The sequence below is a fragment of the Scyliorhinus torazame genome, chromosome 1 (genome assembly GCF_047496885.1).
Source record: "Scyliorhinus torazame isolate Kashiwa2021f chromosome 1, sScyTor2.1, whole genome shotgun sequence".
NCBI classification, from domain to species: Eukaryota; Metazoa; Chordata; class Chondrichthyes; order Carcharhiniformes; family Scyliorhinidae; genus Scyliorhinus; species Scyliorhinus torazame.
In genome coordinates, this window is record NC_092707.1 from 56,825,221 (window position 1) to 56,849,475 (window position 24,255).

Below are 24,255 nucleotides of genomic sequence, written 5' to 3' on the forward strand. Positions count from 1 at the left end.
CTCGAGCCCCCAATTTGTTATGGGCCAGGTTTTAGAGAACCCAAAACTTGACCCACAACTTTTAATAGATTGTGGCATGGGGAGCACTTGGGCCACTCTACAGGTGTGGTACAGCAGAAATGGAAAAGTATTTTTTAAAGCAAAACAATGTTTATTCTATGAACTCAAGTTAACCTTTTTAAAACATGCAGTGAACATCTTAGCAACCATTAATTCAAATACAACCCCCAAAGACTACAACACTAAGTAATCCTTTAAGCTTTCCTTTCAACATCCATAAGACTTAAAAAAACAAAACCTTTAACAGAAGCACATCAGGTTAAAGTCACTACTGAGAGCAGTGATTAGTTTTAAATCACGAAAGAATCAATTTACAGTTTTTAGATATTAGAGAGAGAGACTAATACCCCTTCTGGCTGTGACTGCAGCTATCCAGCTCTGAAAACAAAACTAAAAAGCAAACAGCCTAAAACAAAACTAAAAAGCTGACAGACAGCCCAGCTCCACCCACACTCTGACATCACTGATAAACATCCATTTCTTAAAGGTACATTTCTTAAACACCCAGTTCTTAAGGATACTCTCACATGACACATAGTAAGCAGTGTAATTGGGAGCATGAACTAAAAAAAATACTGACAGGTTAAGTGAGTGAGCAAAAACAAAATTGTGGCCGATGGATTTTAATGCAAGCATCTAAGGTTATCCATTTTGGACCAAAAACAATAGCTGTTTTTTTTATTGTGAGAAGGTAAAAGCAATGGACATCCCAAGAGATTAAGTGTCCATATACACAGATCTGTTGAGTAAAATGGCCTATTTCTGTGCTACAAATTCTATACAATTCCATATAATCACTAAAATGCCATAATCAAATATAAAAAGTATTCATAAAGACGAATGAACGTTTGTCATTATAACTAAAGAGGGCTAGAAATATAAAGCTACAGCTGAACAAATCTCTAGTTAGATAACATCTGAGTTACTGTGTACAGTTCTGGGCACTGCTTCTTTGAAGAGGTGCCGTGTACATTTATCACAATATTACCAGGATACTCTGGGTCAGATTCTGTGGAGAGATTACATGAACTAGGGGCATATATCCTGCATGGAGGAAGATTAAAGGGTGACTTTGATTGAAAGGAATTGATGGAGTAAGTAGGAATTGTCTCAACTGGTGCCTGGGATGGTGGGAGCTAAGCCACTTGAGTAAGGTTAGGAAATACTTCTTTACACAAAGGGTGGAACACTCTCCCACACAAAGAAAATTGATGCTAGCTCAAGTAAGTTTTAATTCTGAGATTTTTCCTAGTCAAAGACTGTGACTGAGACTAGTGAGTGGAATTGAGAAACACATAGCTGTGATCTAATTGAATGATGTAACCGGATTGAGGGACTGAATGGTCTACTTCTGTTCATATACCTTGCATTTGTCGTGAACAAGCCATTGCCTTATCTAACATTTTCATGTAAAGTTCAAGAATGTATCATCTTGAAAATATATAGAATGAGAATGAAGCATAGTAAAACCTTATCAGCTCCTTTTTTGATCACTGAAAAGCTGTTTTTAGTGGCTGCTTTACTAAATGTACTGTCAACACCGATTGATGGCAACAGGCTTGATCAGCAGTGTGATCTTGGCCGCCTTGGTACAAAGAACAAAGAAATGTACAGCACAGGAACAGGCCCTTCGGCCGTCCAAGCCCGTGCCGACCATGCTGCCCGACTAAACTACAATCTTCTACACTTCCTGGGTCCGTATACCTCTATTCCCATCCTATTCATGTATTTGTCAAGATGCCCCTTAAATGTCACTATCGTCCCTGCTTCCACCACCTCCTCCGGTAGCGAGTTCCAGGCACCCACTACCCTCTGCGTAAAAAACTTGCCTCGTACATCTACTCTAAACCTTGCCCCTCTCACCTTAAACCTATGCCCCCTAGTAATTGACCCCTCTACCTCGTGGAAAAGCCTCTGACTATCCACTCTGTCTATGCCCCTCATAATTTTGTAGACCTCTATCAGGTCGCCCCTCAACCTCCTTCGTTCCAGTGAGAACAAACCGAGTTTATTCAACCGCTCCTCATAGCTAATGCCCTCCATACCAGGCAACATTCTGGTAAATCTCTTCTGCACCCTCTCTAAAGCCTCCACATCCTTCTGGTAGTGTGGCGACCAGAATTGAACACTATACTCCAAGTGTGGCCTAACTAAGGTTCTATACAGCTGCAACATGACTTGCCAATTCTTAAACTCAATGCCCCGGCAAGTGAAGGCAAGCATACCGTATGCCTTCTTGACTACCTTCTCCACCTGTGTTGCCCCTTTCAGTGACCTGTGGACCTGTAGAGCAGCGATACCAAGAGTTTTGGGGGTTTATTCAGAGAGGCACAATAGAAATTCAGCCCAAGAAAGAGGAAACGTGCTAAAGGGAGGGCGAGGCAATCAGAGACAAGATAAAAGCAAAAGCATACAATGTGGTGAGGATTAGTGGGAAGCCAGAGGATTTGGAAGCCTTCAAAAGCAAGCAGAGGACAACAAAAAGCAATCGGGGGGTTGGGGGGGGGGGGGGGGGAGATGAAATATGAGTGTAAACTAGCTAGTATAATAAAAGTACAACATACAAAAGTTATGAGCCAAGAATGGACAGCGGACCACTGGAAAACGAGGGTGCAGAAGCATCAATGGGGACCAAAGAAACAGCAGAGGGACTGAATAGGTACTTTGCATCAGTGTCCATGGTGGAAGACATCAGTAGCATACCAGAACTTCAACAGAGTCAGGGGACAGAGATAAGTGCAGTGCCCTCACCAAGGAGAAGGTGCTAGGAAAGCTGAACGGTCGGAAGGTGAAGGGACTACACCCCAGGCTTTTGAAGGAGACAGCTTAAGGAATTGTGGAGGCATTGGTGCCGATCTTTCAGGAATTATAGGTCAGTTAGCAGATTTCAGTCGGTGGTAAGATTTTAGAGTCCATTATTAAGGATGAGATTGCATATTGGAAGTGCCTGGTAAAATAGGACTGAGTCTGCACTGTTTCATCAAGGGGAGGTCATGCCTGACAAATCTGTTAGAATTATTTGCGAAACGGGCAGCACGGTGGTGCAGTGGTTAGCACTGCTACCTCACGGCGCCGAGGTCCCAGGTTCGATCCCGGCTCTGGGTCACTATCCATGTGGAGTTTGCACCTTATCCGCGTGTTTGCATGGGTTTCGCCTCCATAACCCAAAGATGTGGAAGGTGGGTGGATTGGCCATGCTAAATTGCCCCTTAATTGGGAAAAATGAATTGGGTACTATTTTTTTAATTTTTATAAAAAATAATTCCTAGAGGAGGTAACAAGGAATTGTCAAATGAGAGCCAGTGGACTTGATCTGTTTAGATTTCCAGAAGGCCTTTGATAAGGTCAGAAGGCTGTGAAATAAAACATGAGCCCATGGTGTTAGAGGCAAGGTACTGGCATGGTGGAGGATTGGCTGATTGGCAGAGTGTGGTGATAAAGGGGTCTTTTTCAGGATGTTATCCGGTGACTAGTGATGTTCCGCAGGGGTCTGTGTTGGGACCACAACTATTCAAGATACACATTAACAATCTGGAAGATGTAATTGAGGGCATTGTTTCTAAATTTGGAGATGATACAAAGATATGCAGAGGGACAGGTGGTGCTGAGGAAGCGGGGAGGATGCAGAAGGACTTGGACAGGCTAGGAGAGTTAGCAAAGTGGCAGATAGAATACAATGTGGAAAAGTGTGAGGTTATGCACTCTGGGATGAAGAATAAAGGTATAGACTATTTTCTAAATGGGGAACGGCTTCCGAAATCTGGAGCACAAATGGACTTAGGAGACTTGGTTCAGGATTCTCTGTGGTCAACATGGAGGTTCAGTTGGCAGTTAGGAAGGCAAATGCAATGTTGGCATTGATTTTGAGAGGGTTAGAGTACAAGAGCAAGAATGTACTGCTGAGGCTGAATAAGGCTCTAGTCAAACCTCATTTGGAATATTGAGCAGTTTTGGGATATGCCGGCCTTGGAGGGGGCCCAGAGTAAATTTAAAAGAATGACCCCGGGAATGAAGGGCTTATCATAGGTGCAGATGAGGATGACTCTGTTAAGTAATGGGTTAAGAGACATTGCAATTAGTTGTCTCATTTATGTTAAGTATCCATTAATTGACACTGATATGTAAAGGGGCTTCAGGTGGCCTCTGTCAGGTGGTGTGCTGTTAAGAGTTTTGCGCAGAGGCTGTGGAAGTGAAATAAATGGTGTTTGGTGAAAAGGAACAAGAACTTTAGACTCTTCATTTAACAGCAACTAAAACGTCTAACAATGGTAGCAAAGGATGGTTGCTGTGCAAATGTGAAGGTTTGAAAGATACAACTTTTCCTGATGAAACCAAGGAGTGAGCGAGAAGGAAAAAAAAAAGATACATGGCTGAACCCAGGATAAAGATGGCTGGATATGACTATCCTCCCTTATTTTCTGAAAGGGAATCGTACGCCCAATGGAGAAGTGCAGTAGTTATGTGGACTAAAGTAACTGCTTTGGGAAAGAGAAAACAAGGTATGGCATTGGCTCTTTCTCTACCATATGGCAGTAAAATCCGAAACAAAGTACTTTCTGAGCTGGAACTGGAAGAGTTAGACTCAGAAGAAGGTCTGGAGACTTTATTACATTATATGGCTAAGATTTATAAGAAAGATGATTTGTTAAGTGCGTATGAAGCATGGTCGGATTTTGATAAGTTCCAGAAAATGGAGGATATCTCCATGGAAGACTATATAATTGAATTTGGCAGACTATATAAAAGGCTGCAGAAACACAATCTGGTAGTTGTGCTGCAATTGAATTCACATTGATGCAGAGAGAGAAAAATCAGCTAGAACTCCTGCTGAACGTTTGCACGTAAAAGGATTGAGTGTTAGTAGGATAGTGTTTGGCTTTGATGTTCCTCACTACTAAGTGTCTAGCTTATACATCAATAATGACCGCGTAAATGAAGGAACTGGAAGGTGATCCAGTCTGTTGCAGCAATCCAGCGGAGCAGGGAGGAAAATAGTGAATTACTTCATTCCTTTGCTCATAGGATGTTTAGTCACTGCACAAAATTAGAAATCTGCAGTTGTGTACCCGAGATGTCTGGCTGTTTTTGGAGACTAGAACTCCATTAAGTGGAGAAGGCTGTGGAGGCCAAATCATTGAGTGTCTTTAAAACAGAGATAGATAGGTTTTTGATCTAAGGGGATCAGGGGTTATGGGGAGAAGGCAGGAGAATGGGGATGAGAAAAATATCAGCCATGATTGAATGGCGGAGCAGACTCAGTGGGCCGAGTGGCCTAATTCTGCTCTTATGTCTTATGGTCTAAGTGATTGGTCCTGTTTTGAATTTCTATTCAAAGGGGATCTTGTTGCTGACCACTTGAGCTGAAAATTTGTAATTGGAGAAAGCTAGACTGTGTTATGGATTTATTTTGTATTTTGAAAACATTAAGTTTAATTGTTTTATTCAGAATATATCATTTTTGAATGGTTATTTGTTCACTTTTTCTTTGCAACAGTCCTGCCCCTAATTAACATAGAACCGTACAGCACAGAACAGGCCCCTCGGCCCTCGATGTTGTGCCGAGCATTGTCCAAAACCAAGATCAAGCTATCCCACTCCCTCTCATTCTGGTGTGCTCCATGTGCCTATCCAATAACCGTTTCAAAGTTCCTAAAGTGTCCGACTCCACTATCACAGCAGGCAGTCCATTCCACACCCTAACCACTCTGAGTAAAGAACCTACCTCGGACATTCCTCCAATATCTCCCACCCTGAATCGTATAGTTATGCCCCCTTGTAACAGCTACATCCACCCGAGGAAATAGTCTCTGAACGTCCACTTTATCTATCCCCCTCATTATCTTATAAACCTCTATTAAGTCACCTCTCATCCTCCTCCGCTCCAAAGAGAAAAGCCCTAGCTCCCCCAACCTTTCCTCATAAGACCTATCCTGCAAACCAGGCAGCATCCTGGTAAATCTCCTTTGCATCCTTTCCAATACTTACACATCCTTCCTATAATGAGGTGACCAGAACTGCACACAATACTCCAAATGTGGTCTCACCAGGGTCATGTATAGTAGCAGCATAACCCGTTAATAAATGCTCACACTGTAAGCCTTTTTTCTACCAAAATGAATCACCTCGCACTTATCAGGGTTAAACTCCATCTGCCATTTTTCAGCCCAGCTCTGCATCCTATCAATGTCTCTTTGCAGCCTCCAACACCCTTCCACCTCATCCACTACTCCACCAATCTTGGCGTCATCAGCAAATTTACTGACCCACCCTTCAGCCCCCTCCAAGTCATTGATAAAAATCACAAATAGCAGATGACCCAGTACTGATCCCTGTGGTACACCACTGGTAACTGGTCTCCAGTCTGAAAATCTTCCATCCACCATCACCCTCTGTCTTCTATGTCAGTGTTCTTCAAACTTTTTTTTCCGGGGACCCATTTTTCCCAACCCGGCCGACCTTCGCGACCCACGCCGGCCGACCTTCGCGACCCACGCCGGCCGACCTTCGCGACCCACGCCGGCTGACCTGAGCAACCCACCATTTTCTCTTACCATGTTTGCTGCTGATAAAAATGGAGGAAATGGTCTTGGATCCCTTTGGCCCTCGTTCACGCTCCTCCAATGGAACCTGTTGGATGAAAGTGAAGCCTTCCAGTGTCGGAATGTATGGAGTCTCCATCTGTCCAAAGTTCTGCATTTTTCCCCACAAAATTTTATTAAATAAACACCCCCGCACTTGTAAAAAAAAAGAATAAAATAAATTTTTTAAAATTTACAAGCTCTACAATCTCATCCCTTGCCTCCCAAAGAATCCTTGGATATATCCCATCTGGCCCAGGGGACTTGTCGACCCTCAGGTTTTTCAAAATTGCTAATACATCCTTCCTCAGAACATCTACCTCCTCCAGCCTACCCGCCTGAATTACACACTCACCCTCAAAAACATGGCTCCTCTCCTTTGTGAACACTGAAGAAAAGTATTCATTCAACACCTCTCCTATTTCTTCTGACTCCATGCACAAGTTCCCACTACTGTCCATGACCGGCCCTACCCTCACCCTGGTCATTTTTTTATTTCTCACATAAGAGTAAAAAGCCTTGGGGTTTTCCTTGATCCGACCCGCCATGGACTTCTCATGCCCCCTCCTAACTCTCCTAAGCCCCTTTTTTTTTTTTTTTAAGCTCATTCCTTGCTATCTTGTAACCCTCAAGTGACCCTACTGAACCTTGTTTTCTCATCCATACATACTCTTCCATTTTCCTCTTGACAAGACATTCAACCTCTTTTGTGAACCATGGTTCCCTCACACAGCCATTTCCTCCCTGCCTGACAGGGACATGCCTATCAAGGACACACAGTATCTGATCCTTGGAACAAGCTCCTTTTCATTTGTGCCTTTCCTTAACAGTTTCTGTTCCCATCTTATGCTCCCTAATTCTTGCCTAATCGCTCCCCCAATTATAAACCTTGCCCTGCCGTATGGCCCTATACCTCTCCATTGCAATAGTGAAAGACACCGAATTGTGGTCACTATCTCCAAAGTGCTCTCCCACAGACAAATCTAACACTTGGCCCCGTTCATTACCCAGTACCAAATCCAATGTGGCCCCACCTCATCGGCCTTTCCACATATTATGTCAGGAAACTCTCCTGCACAGTGTGCAAAAACTGCCCCATCCGAACTGTTCGACCTATAGAGGTTCCAATCGATGTTTGGAAAATTGAAGTCACCCATGACGACTACCGTGTGACCTCCACATCTATCCATAATCTGTTGTGCAATTTCTTCCTCCACATTTCTATTACTATTTGGGGGCCTATAAAAAAACTCCTAACAATGTGACCGCTCCTTTCCTATTTCTAACTTCGGCCCATATTACCTCAGTAGGCAGATCCCCTTCAAACTGCCTTTCTGCAGCCGTTAAATTATCCTTGATTAACAATGCTACTCATCCACCTCTTTTACCACCTTCCCTACTCTTACTGAAACATCTATACCCCGCAACCTCCAACAACCATTCCTGTCCCTGTTCTACCCATGCCTCCGTAATGGGCACAACATTGTAGTCCCAAGTACCAATCCACGCTCTAAGTTCACCTACCTTATTCCGGATGCTCCTTGCATTGAAGTAGACACACTTCAACCCACCTTTCTGTCTGCCGGTACACTCCTGCGACCTTGATACCCTCCTCAGTACCGCACTACTCTCAACACAGGCTTCTGGTCTACAGCTCGTTTTCCCAGCCCCCCGACAAATTAGTTTAAACCCTCCCGAAGGGCCGTGGCAAATTTCCCTCCCAGGATATTGGTGCCCAATAACAATACAATATTAAGATTAGGGGGGAAAACTAGAATCAGAGTTTTACAGAGATGTGTCTGGAAATAATCAAGAGCTTTATACAATAACCACTATTAAACCCAAGTTACAGGAGGGCACAAATTTAGGAAGCTGGGAAATTAAAACAAAATGTTAAACGCGTGAAGACTATTGGAACACAAATTAATTGAACAAAGAGCAGCCTGGTAGCTCAAATGACTGGTTATCTTGTTCTGTGCCAAGATATTATGCCTAATTCTCCAAATATAGAGTTAATTTTGTTGGATTTACCAGTTTTACACACTGTAGTATGCTTCTTCAGGTCTTGCTTGGTTGGTCATACTTCACATGGTCCTCCTCATGGCAGCAAAGGTATTTTATGTCCGGAGGTCAGATGTAGCAGTCGAGAATCAAATATCTGTTGTCTTTGAGGAGGGAATGTTTCCTGCTCGTGGAAAGTCTTGCAAATGGGCTGGTTAAAAATTGGTGTAGTGAGCCAACCATTTCTGCATTTGGTGGTGTGATATCCTATCATAAAGATGACAACACCACTACCCACCCAAGGGAAGAGAGCATTATTGGTTTGTGGTTGTAATTATCTTGATACTAGAAGTTGGAATTGTTGAAACTGGTGCTTATATTTAAAAAGACAAGACATAGGTGGCCAATGTGCTGATAACCCAGAATAAAAATTCCCAATCCAAAAAAAGTATGAAGGACAGTATGCCCATTATTGTCTGTGATAGGGATCTGACTTTCCTGAAGATACCGTCTAAAAATGTTGATGCTTAAATCATGCAATTAATTTTTTCAGTAATTAGTGATAATCAGGAGAAATCAGTGATTTGAAAAGTCACTGTGATCATACACCACTTTGTGAACTGCAGTTTGAATCCAGTGCAGAATGAAACTTAATACATGAATGAAGTTTGGTGAATTTTGATCCACTTGCTTGTTAATGTCCATAATCTTTTACAGAATACTGCTTAAAATGTATTCTTTCACAGGATGTGGATGTCACTGCCTGAGCCAGCATTTATTGCCCATCCCTGATTGCCCTTGATCAAGGTTGCCCTTGAATCAATGCATGTCATATGGTGTAGGTACACCCACAGTGCAATTACTACGGGAGTTCCAGAATTTTGATCCAGCAATAGTGAATGTGTTGCTATAATACTTAAGAGGTCAGAATGGTGTGTGGCTTGGAGGGGCCATGAAATGATGCTGCCCATTTCATTTGGATTTTGGAAGCAGCAATTGTCCTCCATTCACAATATACTCTGTAAACAAAAACCAATGTGTACTCTGGGATTTTCTTGCAGGCAAATGGAACCAATGATGACATACCACCTAAAAAAACACGAGCCTCGTTATCAGACCTTTCCAGTTCAGATGACGTTGAAGCATTGACTGTTCGTCAGCTGAAGGAAATACTGGCTCGCAACTTTGTCAGTTTTTCAGGGTGTTGTGAAAAATGGGAATTGGTGGAACGAGTGAAGAGATTATTTAAAGAAACAGAAGAAAATCGCAAATTTTGTAAGTTTGTCTCCAAAATGTTATATTAGAAATGTATTCATTTAGTTCAACAATTAGTGACTTTCAAAACTTTATTCTTCTGTTGTAGTGGAAAATGGAAATAACCCAGCTGTAGCTGCTGGTAAGTGATCAACTTTACTTAAGTTTATCACAAGTTGAAAAATATTTTGCAGTTAATATGGAGGTGCTGGGATGTCAGTGTGAATAAGAGTTTATTTTAATCAAGGTATTTCAATAACAGCATCAGGCAGAGAATTCTGCTCAACCTTTCTTTTTTTATATATATATATATATATATATATATATTATAAAGTCTATGGTCTGATTGTCTGAGATCCCATAAATAGTTTACTCTCACTGCTGGGCTGCTATAATGTTGTCATAAAAAAGGAACATCCCACATGTCACTACTGGAGCTTCTCTGGTGCCATGGGATGTAGGGAAATCAATCTATTGGATGGATGCCCAGGAGTTAGAATGCTTCTGAGCTAATGTATCAATATTTTGGCTTCAAGTCATTGACTTGAATGATATATCTTACATGTAATACTTACTTTTCAAGGGCTCTACGGGAATAAGAAATAATAGTCAAAGGGTAGCACAGTGGCACAATGATATTAGCACTGCTGCCTCACAGCACCGAGGCCCCAGGTTCGATCCCAGCTCTGGATCACTGTCTGTATGGAGTTTGCACATTGGGTTTCTCCCCCACAACCGAAAGATGTGGAGGGTAGGTTGATTGGCCAACTAAATTGCCCCTTAATTGGAAAAAATGAATTGGGTACTCTTTTTAAAAAAAAAAAAAAAAATAATAGTCACTGGACATTGCTAACGGCAAGATTTATATGGGCAATACTTGAAACAAAAAGTTGGCATCCCACACTTTCATTCAAACTTAATCAACAGATGCATTTGAGATCTAATGTCAGTACATGTGAAGATTTAAAGAGTAATTACTGGTTTTGATGAAGTGAATTTTGAACCAATCCAACTTCCACATGCATAAACTCTTCAGATTTTGTAATGAGTTATCCTGACGTGCAATTATCTGACACCAGTGCTAGGCAAAAGGATTTTTATGGTTTTCTGGTATTCAGATGCTACGTATTAAAATGTCCTGCATGCCTTTAGTGGCATGACATTTTCTTATAATTTTATGAGCGAGGCTGCAAATAAGCAGAAATGTATCTTTTATTTTAGCCTCATTTAAAAGGAAAAATAATATGGCTATGTTTGTTATTTGTTTTCCAATTAAGGGGCAATTTTAGCCTAGCCAATCCACTTACTTGTGCAAACTCCACACAGACAGTGACCCAGGGCCGGGATCGAACCCAAGTCCTTGGTGCTATTAGGCAGCAGTTATCCCTCCATTTGTTATCTTGCCATTTACTTTCAGCTTCTATATCTGCAATTGGTAGCAGTTTTGTACAGTGACACTAAGGTTCATAACTACTACCAAAACTATGTTTGTTAGTCTTTTTAATCAATTAACCAAGTTTTCTGTAATTCTGTTTTCTTTTCAGTTGAAGAACAGAAGCAGCTAGGCAGTGATGAAAATCTCTGCAGGATCTGTATGGATGCAGTGATTGATTGCGTTCTTCTTGAATGTGGCCACATGGTCACTTGCACCAAATGTGGAAAACGTATGAATGAATGCCCTATTTGTCGACAATATGTTGTACGGGCTGTTCATGTCTTTAAATCTTAAAGTGGGAGGTGCTTGAATGGAATGGTGATTTTAAAAAAAATTGGCTTTATCTTTTAAGATACATAACTTGATGGAGAAACGTTTTCTGACTGTATCGATGAGTTTTATTGTGGCAATTTTGGATAATGGTAGGAGAATGGAATTTCTTAATTTACTCAGTTTTATCATCGCTTAATACTGGAAGCCTTAAAGAAATCAGTGTAAAAACATAACACAACATTAAGGTGCAAACAAAATAGAAATTGGTTATGAATTATCAAAGCTAGGACCGAGACTAAATGAAGGAAATGCTGGAGATAATTGCAAAGATTCTATTTTAAACTTTTCATATCACTTTTGTAAGTCTCCTATCAGATCCATTTATCATTTAATAATGGATTAATAATGTGGTGTGGCAGTGTACTAATTGTTGTGCAGCTTTCTCTGGATATGAATTGAGTATTTAGCAGTGCCCAGTACAAGAACAGAAAGAAACCTCCAACAATCTTGTATCATTTGTTGCCAACTGCATTGTTTTAGTTTTGTCATATTTGCTTTCAGTACTTTTTGTAAATCATGTTTTTGAAATTAAATTTAACTAATAAAGAATTTAATTTAATGGACTAGAAATTCTGTTGTTGAAATGTTTCTGATTATGGCAGAGCCCATATATTTTTTGAAGAGGTTGTGGAGCTGACGGACAATTTTCTTCAGTTCCTTCTGTTATTTTTGCCCTCTATTACTATGGAAGGGAATTGTCTGACCGTGTGCAAAGCTAAATTCCATAAAGGAGTAAAATATTTAATATGCACTTTTATTTCATGTATTAAAAAAATTTAATTCGATTGGTGCATGTATGTTTATGCAATGATTAAGCTTCCTATAGAATCACTAACAACTTAGATGAGCAGAATTTTCATGGAAGAACTGAGCTGCTTTTTCAAGATGTGAATGATTTGTGTCCAGTTGTGATAAGTAGCCCAACTGCTGCCAGACAAAAACAGGTAAGTCCTCCTGGAGAAGAGACTACAGGAAAGAACTGGAGTGGGGTCTGAACTACCGAGGGAGTTGGCACCTCTCTCTCCTCCATTGTACATGATCTGTGACATTGAGAAGCAATTTCTTTGGCACAGACAGCTATTTTGTTTTGATTCGTTCATGGGATGTGCCACCCTGGAGAGAATTTCGAGTCAACCACACTGCTGAGGTCTGGAGTTACATGTAACCAGGTACGGATGACAGATTTCCTTCCCTAAAGGACATTAGTGAACCAGATGGGTTTTTAACAACAATCGACAATGGTTTCATGATCATCTTTAGACTTTTAATTCCAGAATTTAAAAAAAATTAATTCAAATTTTAACCATGTGCCATGGTGAGATTCAAACCCAGATCTGGATTACTGGTCCACCGACACTATCACTTCGCCATTCTGTCTATTCCCCCTGGACCTTAATAGACACATGCTTCCTTTGCAGAAGTTCAGACTGTCACTGGAAGATGCAGTTGTACACATGCACCAGGCAGAAAGCAAAGAATTGCTGTCCCACTGATCAATGTAACTGCTCATAATAGCAGTATATGTCAGATGTACACCTAACTCGCAGTACCAGCCCCAAAAGTGGCAGCCACACAAAGGCTTCTTTCTGCCTGCAGCTGCAGCAGGTCCTTCACAGGAGGCTATGGGCCACCTTAAGCACAAGATCCTCTTTGACCTATCCAGCATTTAGCAACCGCATATGGCCCCTGCTCTCTGGTACCTCGGAAGAACACTAAACCTAGTCACAAGAAAGCACTAAAACTGATATTTACATTAACTATTTTCACTGACATGAAGGCTGTTGAGGTTTAGTAACAAGCTTTCAAAAGGACGAGCTTTAAATCTTGTAATGTATTTATCGGTTTAGGATTATTTTGTGATGATTGTAATATACGAGTCTGGTGTTAAATTTTTCTTGGCCTTCACTTCAGTTAGGCCCACCCTCTTTAAAGATTTAATTTCCATTCCTGTTTGAATAATGTAAGAAGTCTTACAACACCAGGTTAAAGTCCATCAGGATTTTTTCAAATCACTACCTTTCGGAGCACTGCTCCTTAGGTGAATGAAGAGGTAGGTTCCAGAAACATAAACATATATATATATATATATATATATAGACAAAGTCAAACATGCAAGACGATACTTTGAATGTGAGCATTTGCAGGTAATTAAGTCTTTACAATTCCAGAGAGAGGGGTAACCCCAAGTTAAAGAGGCATGAATTGTCTCAAGCCAGGACAGTTGGTAGGATTTTGCAATCCCAGGCCTCAACCGGGACGTTGGATTCATGTCGCATTACATTCACCCCCCACCATCTGGCCTGGGCTTGCAAAATCCCACCAACTGTCCTGGCTTGAGACAGTTCACACCTCTTTAACCTGGGGTTACCCCTCTCTGGCTCTGTAAAGACTTAATTACCTGCAAATGCTCACATTCAAAGTATCGTCTTGCATCTTGGACTTTTCTGGAACCTATCTCTTCATTCACCTGAGGAAGGAGCTCTGAAAGCTAGTGCTTTGAAACAAATCTGTTGGACTTTAACCTGGTGTTGTAAGACTTCTTACTGTGCTCACCCCAGTCCAACGCCGGCATCTCCACATCATATTTAAATAATGAAATGAAGAGTGCAGGTGACTATATTCTGAGATGCTACCTTACAGCAGTTTATATTAAGAAAATGCAAACTTCTCCAAGACCATTCGCAGTTGGGGGGAGGGAGAAGAAAGAGAGCAAAAATGTGTGAAGTTAGTTATCCTCATCTTTCCTCGATTATAGCCTTACTCTTACTTGGCTCCTGGTGCTCTTTCCAGAAAGCATACTCCAGAATTCATAATGAAACCATAGTTGCCATGTAGCATCCTTCACTGCGAGTGGGGATCCAAAAATCTCCTGTTAATTTTAATTTAGCCTCAATAACCAAAACTTAAGAAGAATATGCAGGACCACCTGATCTATGAATTAAAATCATCTATGTAACTAAATGGTGCATTTGCATCAGACTCTTCTTTACTGCCAAGTTATTTGTTCTCTTCTCTGGGCAGAAGTTACATTGAAATAATGGGGACCAAATGAGAATTCTAAAGATAAAAGCAAATTACTGCGGATGCTGGAATCTGAAACCAAAGAGAAAATGCTGGGAGAATTCGAATGACTTACTCCATCCGTAATTTGTATCTCACTTACATGCATAACAAACTGCAACAAACAAGAGGGAATGGAACCATTTTTCTCTGTGAAAATGCTACTTTTCATTTCGAGAAAGGTTTTAAAAAAATTAAGTGTTGTACAGCACCTTGAATATTGTTTCCCTGTGAATCTAACAATAGTTTCGTACACAGCATTCAAGACAAAGGTTTTATACAAATTCAGCAATGACAAAATGGCAATAGCAAATGGTGGAAAACCAACATCTTGTCACTTTACAGTATTATTACTGCTGCTAAGCTGCTTGCCTTAAAGGCATGCAATGATGGCACATACAAACATCACGAAGATCATTCCACAAGAAAAGTGGAACTTTACAGGGATTAAACCACAAGTAACAACTAGGGAAATCTGAAATAAACTGGAATTCAATTGTATACAAGTAATAATGTTACCTTGGAATTATTGAAATATCCCACTACTCTCAATAAAGTAATTTCTGTACAAAAATATTTCTGCATAATGTATGACGTGTAGAGTGTAACAAAACAACAATATTTATAACACGGTCAAAATGATCCCAATGTGTGGTCAGATATGACTAAGATACCTTTTTGTTTTAAGACTGCATTTTTTAAAAACTGAAATTAAAATTTACACTGCACATGCTTTAGTTGTAAAACGTGCACAAAATGTTAGTTTTATCAATTCTTTGCCTCACAGCATATGTTTATACAAGTACAAACACTTATGCATTAGTGTCCTTTTATACATTATTAAAACTTAAGAAATAAATTTGAATTTCAGAGTGATTTTCAGATGTGGAAACATTTCTGTTAGGGTAAGCAGCTTCTGTTATCCTTAATTTTCGGTCCTTTCCGCAGCTTGTTCTTGTCCTTTTGTCTGTTGCCAATAACATGAAGCAGAATCTGGACGTAATTAAATCTTAGACGAAATTAAACGTCCTTTGTTATGGTATCCAGTTTCTCTTGTTGCTTAGTTAACTAATTTTTTGTAACAGTTTCTCCTCTGACAGACTGAACTGAATGCTAACAGACATTTCTGCTATGAATTGTTCGCAACCTTCTTTTGTTACCTGCTTGCAGTAACGGAGGTCTATTCGGCAGATATTACCACAGCGTTTGAAATAGGTTAGGCACTGGTCAGTGACTTTATTGCAAACTGAAGAAGAAGGATATTGTGCATTTTAGGCATAGCAATGAATTATAGGCATTTCTCAACTACACTTAAAATGTTGTGTTCAGTTTCGCTGAACATGCCACTAAAACAAGATATTACGGAGTTAAATAATACAAAAAATTAATAAAACTAAATCCAAATGTAATGGGGTAAGCTACAAGAGAAGATCAATTTCTCGTAACCAAGACTAGAAAAGAGTTAGAGAATTATTTAGTGTTAAATGACATTAAGACAAATTCAAATTGTTTCTTCTTTTTCTTAAAATTTAAAGTACCCAATTCAATATTTTGCCAATTAAGGGGCAATTTAGCGTGGCCAATCCACCTGCCATACACATCTTTTGGTTTTGGGGGTGAGACCCACACAGACACGGGGAGAATGCGCAAACTCCACACAGACAGTGACCCAGGGTCAGGGTCGAACTGAGGCCCTTGGTGCCGTGAGGCAGCAGTGCCAACCACTGTGACGCCCACAAATTGTTTCTTCAATGTATTCACAGAAAGCAAGACCAAAGGACATAACTATTTATTATTCTCAGTAGGTTTTCCCCATTACGTGGTTCAAATTACATTTAAGTATTGTAGGTAGAATGCATTAACAATGATCAATAGCCAATAAGGTTTCTTCCAATGTGTTTTTCCTTAGTTTCTTTCATTTTTGTAATGTTAGAACATAAGAACTTGGAACAGGAGTAGGCCATCTGGCCCCTCGAGCCTGCTCCGCCATTCAATGAGATCATGGCTGATCTTTGTGGACTCAGCTCCACTCTCCGGCCCGTACACCATATCCCCGAATCCCTTTATTCTTTAGAAAGGTATCTATCTTTTTCTTAAAAACGTTTAAAGAAGGAGCCTCAACTGCTTCACTGGGCAAGGAATTCCAGAGATTCACAACCCTTTGGGTGAAGAAGTTCCTCCTAAACTCGGTCCTAAATCTACTTCCCCTTATTTTGAGGCTATGCCCCGCTTTCCCCAACCAGTGGAAACAACCTGCCCGCATCTGTCCTATCTATTCCCTTCATAATTTTATATGTTTCAATAAGATCCCCCCGCATCCTTCTAAACTCCAATGAGTACAGTCCCAGTCTACTCAACCTCTCGTCATAATCTAATCCCCTCAACTCTGGGATCAACCTAGTGAATCTCCTCTGCACTCCCTCCAGTGCCAATATGTCCTTTCTCAGGTAAGGAGACCAAAACTGAACATAATACTCCAGATGTGGCCTCACCAATACCTTATACAATTGCAGCATAACCTCCCTAGTCTTGAACTCCATCCCTCTAGCAATGAAAGACAAAACTCGATTAGCCTTCTTAATTACCTGTTGCACCTGCACACCAACATTTTGCGACTCGTGCACCAGCACACCCAGGTCCCTCTGCACAGCAGCATGTTTTAACATCTTACCGTTTAAATAATAATCCATTCTGCTGTTATTCCTCCCAAAATGGATAGCCTCACACTTGGCAACATTGAATTCCATCTGCCAGACCCTAGTCCATTCACCTAACCTATCCAAATCCTTCTGCAGACTTCTGGTATCCTCTGCACTTTTTGCTTTACCACTCATCTTAGTGTCGTTTGCAAACTTGGACACATTGCCCTTGGTCCCCAAATCCAAATCATCTATGTTAACTGCATAGCAATCGCATTGAAATTATTGGCCTCAGCAAACAGAAGTGAGAGAAGGTAAAGGTCCTATGCAATGACCATCTCCAACAATAGAGAATTCAACCAACTCCTTCCCACCCCCCTGGTATTCAATGGCATTACCACTGCTGAATCCCCCATTATCAACTTTCAGTTTATATAAGGCATCAAATGCACATTTCTCACCTGATAGATTGACTTCTGTTAGAGAATCGCGCGTGGTGGTGCCAACTGCTGTTAGTAGGTTAATTGATTGATCTGTCAGATGATTGCAGTAACTAAGGTCCAGTTTGGAAAGCATTGGCATGTGCCTAATAATAAGCCGGAGTGTTGCATCTGTAATGTCCAGTCCAGCCAGACGAAGGTCTACCACATTTCGTAGCTTGCTGCGATTGTCAATTTGACCTTTACGATAACAAGACATATATTACTATACTGGATTCTGGGTGTCTCATAGTTCATGAAATTGTACATATCATTATTAGTGTTTGTTTTAATAATAGGAAAATATTCCTACAATGTACATTGCTACATTATTCAAGGAAGGTCTGAAAAACATTTGCTAAAATTAGCTTATATCTTCTCAATTTTAGATCCATTAGATTGTACTCCACCATCTGCTATTAGCGTGGGTCAACTTGCTTCTTTCAGAATTCATTTATGGAGTATGTGGTCTAAAAACAAGTGTATGAATTCTGAAACTGCTAAAAAAAATTACATCAATGTAAGTAAAAGTAAACAACAGCCCAGAGAGAGGCCCATACTGTAGTCATGCCAGTGCTCAACCCAGCACTGATATTGAAGAGGTTTTCTGCAATGTTATGTTATTCAAGAACACAAGTAAACATATGCTTAAAAACTGGAGGTGTAGGTAATCTGATTTAAGGATGACAGCATCTGTATTACAATCTGCAGATCAATTAATGTTAACTGTAAATGATATGAGCCTTGTGATTGATAACAGAAAATAAGCCTCCTGAATCAATCAAAATATCCAGAAAGTTAAAACGTGTTTCTGGAACATTTGGCAAAACATCTGCTTATGTAGTGGAACAATGCAGTGAATGATTCAGCTCAAGCTCCTTCATTGCCATAGAAGCTAATTAATTTGATTCATGCCATGTGATATCAAGAAATGGCGGAGCAGACCAGACCATGACCCCAACACCTCAGCTAAAGTGCTTACGACATATCCTCCAGAATTAGCTGTGCCTCTACCTGACAAAGTGGAAAATTACTCAAGTATGTCCTGTCCATAAAAAGTAGGGCAAATCCAAAGAGGTCAATTATCATCCCACCTGCTTATTCTCAATCATCAACAAAGTAATGGAAGGTGTCGCGAACAGAGCTATCAAACGGCACTTACCAGCAACCTGCTCAGGTTGGATTCTGCCAGGATCACTTATTTCAACCCCAGCCCATATCCCAACAGTGGCTAGGACACTGGCTAGAAACCCCAATATTTTATTTCAATTTTGTAAGACTGAGGAAAGGATATCTCGCTCCATGAATGAATTCACGCAAAATAGGGATATGGTATATTAAAATAAACCTTATTATGAACACAGTATAACATAACTTTATCACAGAAGAAAATAATTTACAATTACTCCTTAAACGATGTTAATTAATACAGTGACACAATAACCCTTAACTGCTATATTTATACTCATGGAGCGAGATATCCTTTCCCCTCAGTCTTGCAACAGAACCATCTCTGATCCCCAATCCGCTTTTAAATACAGTTAGCAGACCCAGATGTTATTTGAGACTGTTTTAAGAGTTAGACTTGAATCCTGTCAGAACAATGCATGATCTCTAGCTGAAGCCTTCAGAAACTCTCTTGATAATTTCTCTTCCAGGAAACAACAAAACAATCTCTGCTAAAATGCTGGTACTCCAGCTCCTCCCATTAGTTACATCGTCTTACTAAGCTGAAACACAATGTCTCTAACAGAAAACCCTTTTAATCCAAACAAAAATCCATTCGCCCAAGTCTTTACGATGACTTACTTGCATCGGACTCCCAAAAAGCCTAGCTGTCTTGCAAACCAGAATTTTTAAAAACACAATTAACCCAGGATTTTAACCCTTACTGCACCAAAAAAAGAGGTTGAATAAACTCGGTTTGTTCTCACTAGAACGACGGAGGTTGAGGGGCGACCTGATGGAAGTCTACAAAATTATGAGGGGCATAGACAGAGTGGATAGTCAGAGACCTTTTCCCAGAGTAAAGGGGTCAATTACTAGGGGGCATAAGTTTAAGGTGCGAGGGGCAAGGTTTAGAGGGGATGTACGAGATAAGTTTTTTTTACACAGAGGGTAGTGGGTGCCTGGAACTTGCTGCCGGAGGTGGTGGTGGAAGCAGGGATGATAGTGACGTTTAAGGAGCACCTTGACAAATACATGAATAGGATGGGAATAGAGGGATAAGGACCCTAGAAGTGTAGAAGATTTTAGTTTAGACGGGCAGCATGGTCAGCGCAGGTTTGGAGGGCCGAAGGGCCTGTTCTTGTGCTACACTTTTCTTTGTTCTTTGTTTATATAATACATCACACACTTTACACCAGACCTCATTACAACTTTGGTTCAAATATGGACAAAAGAATATGGACTAAATTTTAGAGGCAAGGTAAGAGTCACTGTCCTTGATACAGAGCTGCCAGCCTTTTCCAACAGAAATCAATATTCCAGATACCAAAAATCAGTATTTTGGCAGTAAAATCGGTATTTTCATTTCAAAGAAAAAATGCCCACCAATCTGAAATACAGCTTTATGCCTTTATTTCACAAATCTAAAACACAAATAGAAAATGCATTCTAATGCTGTTCTTAGATGTACATCGTGAGTGGGTGTTTTCAAATTACGTTTCAAACATTCAGGAATAATAAAAATCTAATAATGAAAAATTCTATAATACTTCACAGAGAACAATGCAGCAGGGTTTAAATAACCCATTTATGAGTTTCTAAATGATTCCGGTTGGATTCCCGATTCCCAGAGAGCATAATAGAACCAACATCTTTGTATCCTCATTGGCTACAGATGAGATCCCAGAGGACTGGAGAATAGCTAATGTGGTACTGCTGTTAGAAAGGTAGATGGGATAATCCTGGAAACTATAGGCCGGTGAGCCTCACGCCGGTAGTAAGTAAATTATTGGAGCGAATTCTCAGGGACAGGATTTATACCCATTTGGAAACTAATGGACTCATTTGTGATAAACAGCATGGTTTTGTGAAGGGGAGGTCGTGCATCATTAACTTGATCGAGTTTTTTGAGGTGACGACATGATTGATGAAGGGAGAGCGGTGGCTGTTCTTTACATGGACTTCAGTAAAGCCTTTGACAAGGTGCCTCATGGCAGACTGGTACAAAAGGTGAAGTCATTGGGGATCAGAGGTGAGATGGTAAGATGGATACAGAACTGGCTCAGCCACAGAAGGCAAAGGGTAGCAGTAGAAGGGTATTTTTCTGAATGGAAGGTTGTGACTAGTGGTGTTCCACAGGGATCTGTGCTTTAGGCCTCTGTTGTTTGTTGTATACATAAATGATATGAAATACAGAAAATCCGTGCTAGTTGGCAGCGCTGGTGATATCAAGACAGTATTTGCCAGAATGTGACGTCAAAGAGCCCTTGTAAAATGTAAGTCAATGGGAATAGGAGAGAAATGGTCTACTGGCTGGGATCATACCTAGCACAATTGAAATTAATGGTGTTTAAGAAATTAGTTCAATAAAAATCCAAAAAAACTTGATGATTAGATACGACACACCTCAAAACATGTACAAAACAATTTCCTACCTGGTCTGTTGTCAGTTGGAGGTGAAAGCAGATCCCTCATTTGAGCATCTTTCAATCCTTCCACCCATCTGAGATCCATTGTTCTCAGCAAGGGACAACTAGAGCTGCAAAGTGCAGAGATTGCTGCCCAGGAGCAGCCTGAAACAACCAAATCCTTAAGACCTTAAAAGGGGAAGACAAAGAAAGTTGAACATATCAGCTGCACAGTAGTCTGGAAGTGCAAGTTCCAAATGGTTGTGTTTAAGAAATTAGTTTAATAAAAATCCTTTAAAAATTGTAAGTAATTACACAGGAATCACAAAACATGACAATAACTACACAAAAAACACCAAAGTCACTGTTTTATTGGTACATAGGAGCTAACTTTGAACAGTGTGCTCATGTACTAGCATTATTCAAATAAAAATTTAAAGAATATAAGTGATATAAATCAGAACCCCAACAAATAAAAGTGTTGGCTGCTCTAATGTTTCATCCCTGTGATGGTCAGTTGATGGTTAGCAATCTGCTGCTAAAAATTATTTGCTTCTTGATAATAGTCTGTACTGTTATGTTAAAGGATTCTAATATGGTAACTTAATTCAAGTTAGTCCCATTTATGTACAAAAAATTGAGGAAAAATTACTTGTCATCAGGTGAAGAGACATGCTATTGCTGATCAGCCTCAGACAGCACATTGCTGGATTCCTTGTTGAGTAATAGCTGTCTCAAATTTGAAACCGTTGCTTCACGCAGGGGCTTTACAGCTTTACTGTTTCTGCACCTACTGTTAAAAATAGCAACCTGGGTGACATTTCCTTTTTCTTTCATCAGATGTTATTCAGGGAAGTTGATACCCATACCATCTCATCAGAAGCAAATGGTTTCTTTAAAAAAAAGTCCATCTAACATGTAAAACTCAATACAACTGGTGCAATGCAGTATGATGGAGGAGTATTTGTGTGAATTGTACTGATGAATGTGTTTCGGAGAAGTGGCTTCAGAAACTACAGAAAAATGTAAGCCTCTCAACCACCAAAGGGGAACATGCTGCAGAATCTAAAGCACAATGAAAAACAAAAGGCAAATTATTTATTTATTTATTTTTTATAAAATGCTTTTATTCTCCATTTTCACATTTTCCTTCAAAATTTACACACCACCCACAGACAGTAAACGGTAACAAATACAAAATCAATCCCCTTAACAATAACAACGATCCCATCCTCCCACAACCCCAAACAACGGCCCACCTGTCAATATATGCATCCAATAAAACAAACCCTCCCACGATGGAAACAAAAGAGAAAAAGGAGTCCGGGACCGCCCATGGTCACCATTAACCAAAAGAGTCCACTCCACCCCCCCCCCACACTCAACGCCATCCAACCTCTGAAAGAGTACCGTACAAGATACCCAAGAGTTGTATACACCCCACCCCTCTCCAACTCTTCCCCCCCCCCCCCCCATGCTTGGTTCCTTCCCCCCAACGTTCCACCCCGGCTAGACCACTCAGAGCCTGTTCTGCCAGGCTCCGATGGCCGCAGCCCCTCCCCCCACCTCACTCCCATTCACTGGCCGGCTGAAACCGGCCAGCGTGGAGGCCCCCCGCCCGGGTCCCTTTCCCACTTGCCCGGCCCTAGGAAAGCCCAGAAATCCCCTTTTAGCACACAAACCCCGCATATCCACCTACACCCCAAAGAGCCCTCATTTCGAGTGAAAGTCCCATCACTTCCCTTGTCCAAATATATACAACATTGGCTCCTTTAGCCCATACACCCGCACGCAGTGAAACAAAAAAGAAGAAAATACAGTCATGAGGTTACATCGGCACATGGCCATTTCTCAATTTGTCAGTTCTGCCACAGTCCTTCTGCCTTCGCAAACTCCTCCGAGCTGCTTCCGTCGTTCCAAAATAAAAGTCCTTGAGCTGGATATACAATGCTGCACTGCACCTTGCTAATGTACAGTACCCTCTTCATCCGGTTGAAGGCAGCCCACCTCCTCGCCAGCTCCACTGTAAAGTCCTGGTATACACGTATACCAGCTCCAGCCCACTGCACCACCCGCTTCTGCTTGGCCCAGCTCAGGACCTTCTCCTTCACCCTGTACCTACGGAAGCACAGAGTCACTACCCTTGGCGGCTCACCCGCCTTTGGTACAGGCCTCCACGACCGGTGAGCCCGATCCAGTTCATATCGGGAGGGATCCTCCCCCTCCCCCAATAGTTTTGCCAGCATCGCGGCAAAATACTCAGTCGGCTTCGGTCCTTCAACTCCTTCGGGCAGCCCCACAATCCTCAAATTCTGTCCCCTGGATCGGTTTTCCAGGTCTTCCATTTTTCCTCGCAGATACTTGTTCATCTCCATCACCTTCCGCATCTCCTTCCCCATCGAGGTAAGTTGATCGCCGTGCTGCAATAATGTCTCCTCCACTTCCTTCAGCGCCTACCGTTGCTCCCGCACCTCCGCCACTGCGCTTGCCACCGCCGTCGTCACCGGGGAAATCGCCTCCTCCACCAACACACTCAAAACCTCCCTCATCTCCTTCCTCATTGTCATTGTCAGGGGCTGCTTTAGCACACTGGGCTAAATCGCTGGCTTTTAAAGCAGACCAAGACAAGCCAGCAGCACGGTTCGATTCCCATACCAGCCGCCCCGCCGGAATGTGGCGACTAGGGGATTTTCACAGTAACTTCATTGAAAACTACTTGTGACAGTAAGCGATTTTCATTTCATTTCCATGTATTTTGTAAACTGCCTTTCGAATTCCGCAGCCATCACCTTAGTTATTTCTTCAGCCGTAAGCAACGCGGCCTCCACTGGTGCTCCAGCC

General features: G+C 41.2%; 2 protein-coding genes across 17 annotated transcripts in view; one reads left to right on the forward strand and one right to left on the reverse strand.

The window, feature by feature from the left end:
• rnf34a (ring finger protein 34a) overlaps window positions 1-12,231 on the forward strand; it is a 125,576-nt gene extending 113,345 nt beyond the window's left edge. For all 6 annotated transcript variants that reach the window (XM_072495144.1, XM_072495139.1, XM_072495143.1 and 3 more), the window contains 3 exons: window positions 9,701-9,914; window positions 10,003-10,035; window positions 11,438-12,231. In XM_072495144.1, coding sequence (XP_072351245.1) covers window positions 9,701-9,914; window positions 10,003-10,035; window positions 11,438-11,622 — 432 coding nt within the window. In that variant the 3' untranslated portion in view covers window positions 11,623-12,231. The remainder of the gene's footprint in view (window positions 1-9,700; window positions 9,915-10,002; window positions 10,036-11,437) is intronic.
• Window positions 12,232-14,981: 2,750 nt separating this feature from the next.
• The window catches only part of LOC140408146 (lysine-specific demethylase 2B-like), a 402,335-nt gene continuing 393,061 nt past the window's right edge, over window positions 14,982-24,255 (reverse strand). For all 11 annotated transcript variants that reach the window (XM_072495150.1, XM_072495146.1, XM_072495145.1 and 8 more), the window contains 3 exons: window positions 21,442-21,603; window positions 17,822-18,040; window positions 14,982-15,967 (listed from right to left, as the gene is read on the reverse strand). In XM_072495150.1, coding sequence (XP_072351251.1) covers window positions 15,786-15,967; window positions 17,822-18,040; window positions 21,442-21,603 — 563 coding nt within the window. In that variant the 3' untranslated portion in view covers window positions 14,982-15,785. The remainder of the gene's footprint in view (window positions 15,968-17,821; window positions 18,041-21,441; window positions 21,604-24,255) is intronic.